The sequence below is a fragment of the Ruditapes philippinarum genome, unplaced genomic scaffold, assembly GCF_026571515.1.
Source record: "Ruditapes philippinarum isolate M1 unplaced genomic scaffold, ASM2657151v2 ctg1362_1_1_1_1, whole genome shotgun sequence".
In the NCBI taxonomy this organism is placed as follows: domain Eukaryota; kingdom Metazoa; phylum Mollusca; class Bivalvia; order Venerida; family Veneridae; genus Ruditapes; species Ruditapes philippinarum.
The window spans coordinates 854,949-864,443 of record NW_026859423.1 but is presented as its reverse complement, the minus strand read 5'-3'; the positions used below and the strand labels follow the sequence as shown (position 1 = coordinate 864,443).

At 32.8% G+C, this 9,495-nt stretch overlaps 1 protein-coding gene across 1 annotated transcript; it reads right to left on the bottom strand.

Moving 5' to 3' along the window:
- Positions 1-5,484: 5,484 nt before the first annotated feature.
- Positions 5,485-8,570, bottom strand: LOC132756468 (uncharacterized). Its single transcript, XM_060747548.1, has 3 exons — positions 8,416-8,570; positions 7,926-8,018; positions 5,485-7,248 (listed from the first exon to the last, which is right to left on the bottom strand). The coding sequence occupies exons 2-3, from the start codon at positions 7,987-7,989 to the stop codon at positions 5,726-5,728; spliced, it is 1,587 nt and encodes a 528-aa protein (XP_060603531.1). The 5' UTR covers positions 7,990-8,018; positions 8,416-8,570; the 3' UTR covers positions 5,485-5,725.
- Between the last annotated feature and the right edge of the window lie 925 nt (positions 8,571-9,495).

The following is a 9,495-nucleotide window of genomic DNA, read 5'->3' as shown; positions in this document are numbered from 1 at the left end:
TTATACTTACTTAAAATATCCTTATAAAATAATATAATTCTTTTTCGTAGTTCAGTTCTTTACTGAAATACTTAAGATTTGCCCTCTATGTACATCTTTCATCAATATGTAAGCCTTCACTTCTATTCAGGTGAATTTATTGGCCGAATATCAACCAATGAAAATATAAATTTGGTCTATAGTGATTATTTTCTCTTCCTGATCGTTGTTTTTGTCTTTGTTGCTGTTGTTGCTTTTCGTTTATTAATAATTATATCGATTAGAAATTGATGAAAAAGAGATCAATTTATATTTTGTACCTTTTGGTACTTTACCACATTTTTTTTTTATATCATTAACAGTGTTTAGATCTGTATAGGGATAAAATCTGACGCCAGTCCGTCGCCAGTTTAATCATTTTTCTTTGAAGTTAAATGTAAAACAAAAAAACGAGTATTTTAGTGAGGGCGTTGCGTTCTGGAGATAGGTGAAAAGAAATGTGAAACGTAACCATTTTAATCACTGCATGACACGATTCTAGTTATTAAATATATTTGATTACAGAAAATACATTAAATTCTAGATAGTTTTTTTTAAAAGAAATAACTTACAAATAAATACACATTTCAAACTTAATGGGCGTGCACATTAGTGCTATACCATAGTAATAGCCATTTTGTCGAAATCGTGCCGTTCACTATGTTGTTGTTTACAAGACATCCTGCCGGAAACCAATCATCATCCAAATCAGCATACGCATTTGCAAATATATACAACTCAAAATTTGCTAAGGATCACCTTTTTGACATTGCATATTTCAGTCCTATTATTATCATCATAAATCATTAAAATCATATTTCCTCTAACGATACACCTGCACCTGGACCTCATAATCGTGTACTAAAGTTATCTTGATAAATTGATACTTTGAATCATTGGGGAAAAACGGAATTTCAAAACATTAAACGGAAATTTTAGTGGCATGTCATACAGACCAGAACATTTTTAACAGAACATATATTTTATTTTGAATTTAATATATACAGCTCATATTTATATACAACAATATATGCATGCATACATATGAAAATGGTTAATCATTACAATAAATAGATTAGTGAGAGTGTAATACAACACATGTAATATGTACAATCATACTAACATAACTTTAAACATAATAACATGGTTTCTCTTATACATTATCTGGTATTCAATGAATGAAAGTTAATTTTAAATTCTTCATTATAATATACAGCTTATTTACTTTACACTGCCTTCCTTTCTAAATTCAGCAATTCTAAGAATTGAAGCATGCTAGGGATTCTTGAAAAATAGTTGTATATATACGGTTTCCTAAGACAATCCTATATACACAGTGTAAATCAATACAACGGATCACTTTGTCATTTCTATTTCATTGGGTGTGTTTAAATGTCACATTGACAGCTCTCTCAGTTTTACAACAACCTGGATAATTATAGAATTAACAAAGAGAAATATAACATTCATTATAAGGGGGCAATCCTGAGGTCTAGATATATGAAAATGTACATAGAACGAATCAAGTCCCTATGTATACGCACTGTCCATTTATGGCCCGTTGATCTTTTGATATATCAAGTCCAAGTGACCTTGACCTTTTGACCTGAAAATGTTTGTTGTAGGTAACACTCATCAAGATGTCTCCGAAAATGAAGTTTAATTGTTACAGGTTAATCAGTATTGGAATGAGTGACAAATCGTATACAAGTCTATATAAATCAAGTACTAACATTTATTTTTATTTTCACATCCAAGAATATGTTGAATATGTACTGCAAATATTAATTCGCATTATAGTAATCATTAAAATCTATGCATTCATTTCTCATTAAAAAATTTGGCTCAGGCTTTATGTAAAGAAAAATCTAATAACCTCCCTTTTTTTACATGAAATGTAAATTCGGTAATATCTTTGCAAATAATGCTTTATTGAAATCGCAAAATTGATAAATCTTCATTTGAGCATCGGATCTTTGATATAAAACCATAAGAATTGAGTTACGGGATCTTTAACAATTACCTCGACGTTTAACGAACGTATACATAATCATCATCTACTGAACGGTTCATTAAAAAAAATCAAAAGTCTTAAAATAATAAATAAAAATGACTTTTATCATACCGTAATATCCTTTGTGTTTAATGGCAATCTTACGTAATGTAACATTACCTCCAATAGTTTTTTTTAAAGAAACGTCTTTTTATAATACTTACCAATGCTTCTCATGAGAATAACTTAAAAACTATTGTAGTTATTTGACAAGGTTAGCTTTTAAAAAAGCTAGTAGCGACTCGCTTCGTAATTTTATCCCAGGGGTGTGTTTAAATGTAAAAATGACAGTTCTGTATCTGAAGAGACTTCAGCGAACATCAAAATAAAAGTGACATATAAAGTTACGGAAGCTAGTTCTCTCAGTTTAACAAAGAGGTATATGAGTATATATGAAGACGCATGTAAACAGATAGAATGAAGTCCCTATGTCTATGCACATTTACTATATGGCCTGTTGACCTTGACCAAAAAAATGTTGGATAGGTAGAATTCATAAAGATGTCTCTTTATACAAAGTTAAGTTGTAATGTGTTATTTAGTATTGGAATGAGTGACAGACACAAGTCCTATACAGGAATATATTACTGAAGAACTCTCTTGGGTGTGGGCGTATTTAGATTCATGGGGCATGATTATTTGATTTGTACAAGTTCTCAAGTCTCGTAAATCCCGGTCAAAATAGACCGGGAGAGACCGGAAGCGACCGGACCGGAGAATAGTATATCCCAGTAAATACATGTACATACACAAAATACCGGAAATGATAAAATTACCGGAAAAAAAGAAAAAGAAAATATGCACAGAACCAGATGTACACTTATGTTAATTAACCAATTAATTGTTAATTATTTAACTTACTACAGAGAAAACAGGTGAAATCGCTAAATCAAAAGTCTGTGTTAATATGATTTATTGAAAAGAATTCATGAAAACAAATATTTTATCATCATTATATCTTTGCGCTCAAAGCAATACTTGTTGCTTTTTAAAAATGGCGTGAAAATTGAAGGTTTTTTGACGCTATGTAAAATCAAATTTGATTGGCTTAATTATTTTGGATTCCAGCCCAGACAGATAAATTTTGTAGAAAGCTGGAAGCCAAGCTTAGATTAAATTTTTGGATGGATTCGGAGTTTTAGGTTGTTTCTAAGTAAAATCCTAACGTATTACCGGCTCGCCGTGGCGAGCCGGCATTAGAACTTCGCACAGTGATAGAGGCCAGTAAGAAGTGCAGTAGTAATTCCACGTAGCATAATTTTTAAATTGTAATACTTTATATAATTGTGCTTGTTACGCTTCTCCTTATGCAGCCCTTATTTGTAAAGACCGATACTTTTTTCATATTTTGCGGCTACATACCTTGAATGGTCTCCTTATATCGGATATAATAAGGATTGAAGACAGAATGTCACTTATTAAATGTCTCCTAATTCTGAAAGTGCACAATTGATCCAGAATTATGGCAGGTGCCATGTTCTTTTATATTTTAGCATATAATCTCTAACTGTGTGAAATTGTAATAACGAGTAGGAGTTATCACCTTATTAAAATGTTTATAAAAGGGAGATCATTCATAATACTATGTAGACTTTTAGTTCCAAAGACATTGAACTTTCTTGGACTAAGTCACTTTTACTTTTATATTTAGATAGTATTGTTACTTTATGTTTTCAAATAAACCGACCAATTTTTTTTTAACATCGATTATAGGCGGATTAAGTTTATAATATAAGGTATAGACATACAGTCGGACAAAATGGCGGACAAATCAGCAACTGTATTCTCCTTTTGGCAATATATAAGTCAGTCATCATTTCACAAGTCCTGTCGTCAAAAATTCTATGTTTTTTTATTTATTGAACACTTTACAGTAAACGATTAACAACAATGTATATTCCATCAAAATTTTTTTACAAATGATTAAATGGTCGTGTCAAAACTAATAACAAAGATTTGTGTGACCCTCTGCAAGTGGTCCGTTACATTAAATCTTGGATACTATAGTATCTATTATTCATGTACAGCTGTAAAGGAGAAGTGTTTTGAATTGTTTGATGATGGATCCAAATAATACAGAACGAACCATCAGCATTTCATTAAATCCATGTTTCAGATGGTTCATCCGCCCGTCAAGGCAAAAACAATCTGCTTGTCAGTACCGAATCCAGACATGTACTGTAAGGGTTAATATGAAATACAGTGATCATTTATTCATCTCCTAGTATTTATCACAGATATGAATTTTATGGCAAAAGTAAGTAGCTGCACAATGGATAATGATCACATAAACATAAAGTAACCTATAATAATGAAAATATTGAAAAGGTAACCCTGATAAAGTCTGTAAGTGCCATGCAGAGTACGGACCTTTTTTTATTGTTTTGTAAGCCGTTACCTCGAACTTAGTGTTCGTGGACCGTTGCAACCTTGCTTGTCGCTTCTTGACTTGAGTCATGGCACTGGCTGCTGCCCGGCAGGATTTAAGTTTCGGTCTTCTTCATTTGTCGCTGTCTCTAGTTCTATCTACCTTCTGCCTATGCCTTCTTCCTCTTAACAATATGGTCACTTTTCTCTTAATAGCTGTTGTTAATGGGTGTTTTAAAGTATGTCAAATGAACTTTATTTATAATTGAATAATAAAATCAAATGCATATAAAATACTCCAGATTTTTGCATTTAGTCCATTCATTAAAAGTCATGTAAGACATTTTTTTGTTTTTGTTAAAATGGATGATTGGATCTTCCATGATTAGAAATGCTTTTTGGGGTAACTAACAAGGTGGGGTCAATCTTGGCTTAGAAAACTCAAACGGCTCCATTTTGCGAGATTTCCTGCCAGGAATGAAAAATGAGCATAAAATACCAAGTTTAAATACTTATCTCATGGTTCTTCACCGGCTTAAGCAGAATTCAACAATTAAACATGAAATGGTAAAATTTGGAATTTAGAAACCATAATTTAAAAAAAATACCAGAGTACAGTCCAGGAACCGCATCGTTCCTGGGCAAGTTGTCAAGCAGTTTACCAGTACTAGTTGCCCCCGCTTTCGCAAGAAACTGAAACTTCTTTATATGCAAGAAAAGAGGTACAGTGCAAATGACCTTAGAAAAGATTTCATGATCAATCACAACGGAAGTGAAAGCACCATCATGGAAAGCGGGTCGCCCGATTCACAGTCCAACTTTCTTCCTATCAAGATAACCGGGCGGCTCTAATGAGCCATAAACATTCATTGTGTAATATTATACTATATGTATTTCCGATTATCCGGAATATATTGTATTTAATGTTTTATTCAGCCATTGGACGAAATGCTGCCAAGAGAAAACGCAACAGAAACAAAAGCTGGTTCGGTTATTTGGCCACTATGTCTTTTTGAAAACTAACAGGATATATAAGATACAAAAGCTTTGAAAAAAAGTACTTTATTTTTATACTTAATGTTTTCCATGCTGCATTTTAAACCATGAAATTATGTCCTTATTTCCTTTATATGTCACTTACTTAATGGGCGCAGGTAAAAATAACTTACACATATTTTGTTCATGTTGCATTGAGTTTAAAAACTCGTATGTCATAAAGAAGTCAGACAAGTACATTCACTTCTGTCGTTTATTGTTCATAAAATGGCTTTACTTGATATAGGACATTTAGCACAAATGTCCATTACAACACCTTTTAAATGTAGGATTGTAAGGCATTGATCCGCAGCAAGCTCTATTCGATCCTTTAGAACTGAGGACGCCGTTACAACAAATCTGAAATGTAGGATTATATGGCCTTGTTCCGCAACATGCTTTATTTGATCCTTTAGAACTGAGGACACCATTACAACAAATCTGAAATGTAGGATTATATGGCCTTGTTCCGCAACATGCTTTATTTGATCCTTTAGAACTGATGACACCATTACAACAAATCTGAAATGTAGGATTATATGGCCTTGTTCCGCAACATGCTTTATTCGATCCTTTAGAACTGAGGACGCCGTTACAACAAATCTGAAATGTAGGATTATACGGCCTTGTTCCGCAACATGCTTTATTTGATCCTTTAGAACTGATGACACCATTACAACAAATCTGGAATGTAGGATTATATGGCCTTGTTCCGCAACATGCTTTATTTGATCCTTTAGAACTGAGGACACCATTACAACAAATCTGAAATGTAGGATTATACGGCCTTGTTCCGCAACATGCTTTATTCGATCCTTTAGAACTGATGACACCATTACAACAAATCTGAAATGTAGGATTATACGGCCTTGTTCCGCAACATGCTTTATTCGATCCTTTAGAACTGATGACACCATTACAACAAATCTGAAATGTAGGATTATATGGCCTTGTTCCGCAACATGCTTTATTCGATCCTTTAGAACTGAGGACGCCGTTACAACAAATCTGAAATGTAGGATTATACGGCCTTGTTCCGCAACATGCTTTATTCGATCCTTTAGAACTGATGACACCATTACAACAAATCTGAAATGTAGGATTATATGGCCTTGTTCCGCAACATGCTTTATTCGATCCTTTAGAACTGAGGACGCCGTTACAACAAATCTGAAATGTAGGATTATACGGCCTTGTTCCGCAACATGCTTTATTTGATCCTTTAGAACTGATGACACCATTACAACAAATCTGAAATGTAGGATTATATGGCCTTGTTCCGCAACATGCTTTATTCGATCCTTTAGAACTGAGGACGCCGTTACAACAAATCTGAAATGTAGGATTATACGGCCTTGTTCCACAACATGCTTTATTCGATCCTTTAGAACTGAGGACGCCGTAACAACATATCTGAAATGTAGGATTATACGGCCTTGTTCCGCAGCAAGCTCTATTCGATCCTTTAGAACTGAGGACGCCGTTACAACAAATCTGGAATGTAGGATTATACGGCCTTGTTCCGCAACATGCTTTATTCGATCCTTTAGAACTGAGGACGCCGTTACAACAAATCTGAAATGTAGGATTATACGGCCTTGTTCCGCAACATGCTTTATTCGATCCTTTAGAACTGAGGACGCCGTTACAACAAATCTGGAATGTAGGATTATACGGCCTTGTTCCGCAGCAAGCTCTATTCGATCCTTTAGAACTGATAACCCCGTTGCAACAAATGTGGAAGATAGGGTTGTAACTCCGTTGACCACATGTGGCTAATAAAATAATTTAAAACAAAGATTCATTTTGAAAATGACAATTTTAAATTGAGAAGTTTTCTACTCGTCCTTGGATCTCATGGATTTCCGTTAAAATTGCATAAAGACTTTATGATACTGCATGTCGTTTCCGAGATGTTGTTACTTTGCTAAACTCTTAACTAGAAATTCAGATATCACTTTTTAAAAGAAAGGTTCGAAGCCCTCGCTCACACTTCCGTCCTCTCTTCCTCCTGTCTCCCCCAAGGAAAAGGGAATGTTAAACACGGAAAAATACGATTAAAATTATGTTGAATGTTTCAGACATTCAGTGTTTTGTTGTTGTTTTTTTTATTTCACCTCTTTTTGTAAACAGAGAAGCATGTATATGATCAAAACTTGTTATGCTAATTATAATTTTTGTGTCAGGCTTTACTATTACAAATCATTATCGTTGAAATGTAAACTTTAAGGTTCATTGTTTTTTCGTTCAATATATATTATACATGTACATTTGTATAAACATCTCGATACGCTATAAGAGTGTGCTAAATTCTACTACAACCCTTCCTCACCAATCAAGTAGTAATTACGTAATTGATCTATTTTAACATATGTACCAAATCGAGCTTCTTCTTTTTAGACAAAAGACAAACTTTGCTTTCCTAATCAGAATTGATGAAATAAGAAATTACCTGCGTTCGATATTTCAAAACAACTGAGTAGAAGGAAAACCGATGCAGTAACAGCGACTATCATCGTGTAAATCTACACGTCTGTCGTTCAATCTACAATAAATCTTTTCTCGTTTAAGGCACATTTTGGAGCAACAAAGGCAAACATGAACTTTTTAATGTTAAAATGGTAGGTTTAGAAACAAACTATAAAAAAGTGATTAATGTGGAAACATTCGTCATACAAGAAGCGTATTGTAATCAAAGTAGTACTTTGTAGTACTTCGACATCCATACAAAATACTTATTCTCTATAAATGTACTTACTACCAAAAAGCAACAGATGAAAAAAGATAATTTGCCTATGAGTAACGTTTAGGATACTATAAAAGTACACCAAAATTAAAAAGCTTTTTTATCATTATTTATATCATCATCATCATTATTATTTATTTATTATTATTATTATTATTATTATTATTATTATTATTATTTTTATTAAAATACTTACTTAAAATGTCCTTACAAAATAATATAATTCTTCCGTAGTTCAGTTCTTTACTGAAATACTTAAGATTTGCCCTCTATGTACATCTTTCGTCAATATTTAAGCCTTCACTTCTATTCAGTTGAATTTATTGGCCAAAATATCAACCTATGAAAATATAAATTGGGTGTTTAGTGATTATTTTCTCTTCCTGATCGTTGTTTTTGTTTTTGTTGCTGTTGTTGCTTTTCGTTTATTTATAATTATATAGATTAGAAATTGTTGAAATCATTCAGTATATCAGAGATCAATTTATATTTTGTACCTTTTTGTACATTAACCACAATTTTTTTCTGATATCATTAAACGATCTTTAGAGTGATAAAATCTGTCGCCAGTCCGTCGCAAGTTTAATCATTTTTCTTTGAAGTTAAATGTAAAACAAAATTAAAAAAAACCGAGTATTTTAGTGAGGACGTTGCGTTCTGGAGATAGGTGAACAGAAATGTGAAACGTAACCATTTTAATCACTGCATGACACGATTGTAGTCATTAAATATATTTGATTACAGAAAATACATTACAGACTAGATAGTTTTTTTTAAGAAATAACTTACAAATAAATAAACATTTCGAACTTAATGGGCGTGCACATTAGTGCTATACCATAGTTATAACCATTGTGTTTTCAAAATCATGCCGTTCACTATGTTGTTGTTTACAAGTAATCGTGCCGGAAACCAATCATCATCCAAAACAGCATACGCATTTGCAAATATATCAACTCAAAATTTGCTAAGGATCACCTTTTTGACATTGCATATTTCAGTCCTATTATCATCATAAATTATTAAAATCATATTTCCACTAACGATACACCTGTACCTGGACCTCATAATTGTGTACTTAAGTTTTCGATTTGTCATGTACACCTTGCACAATAAGAACGAGGAAAATCATACCCATGAAAATATGGTGTTTTATGGCCATGTGCTTTCACTTAAATTTGTACAAGCAGCAAGAGTTCTCTCGTTTCATCGTAAAACTGTAGTCAAAATTAAAAAATTATGGCAAATCGACAGGTTAGACGTCGTTTTAGTGAAG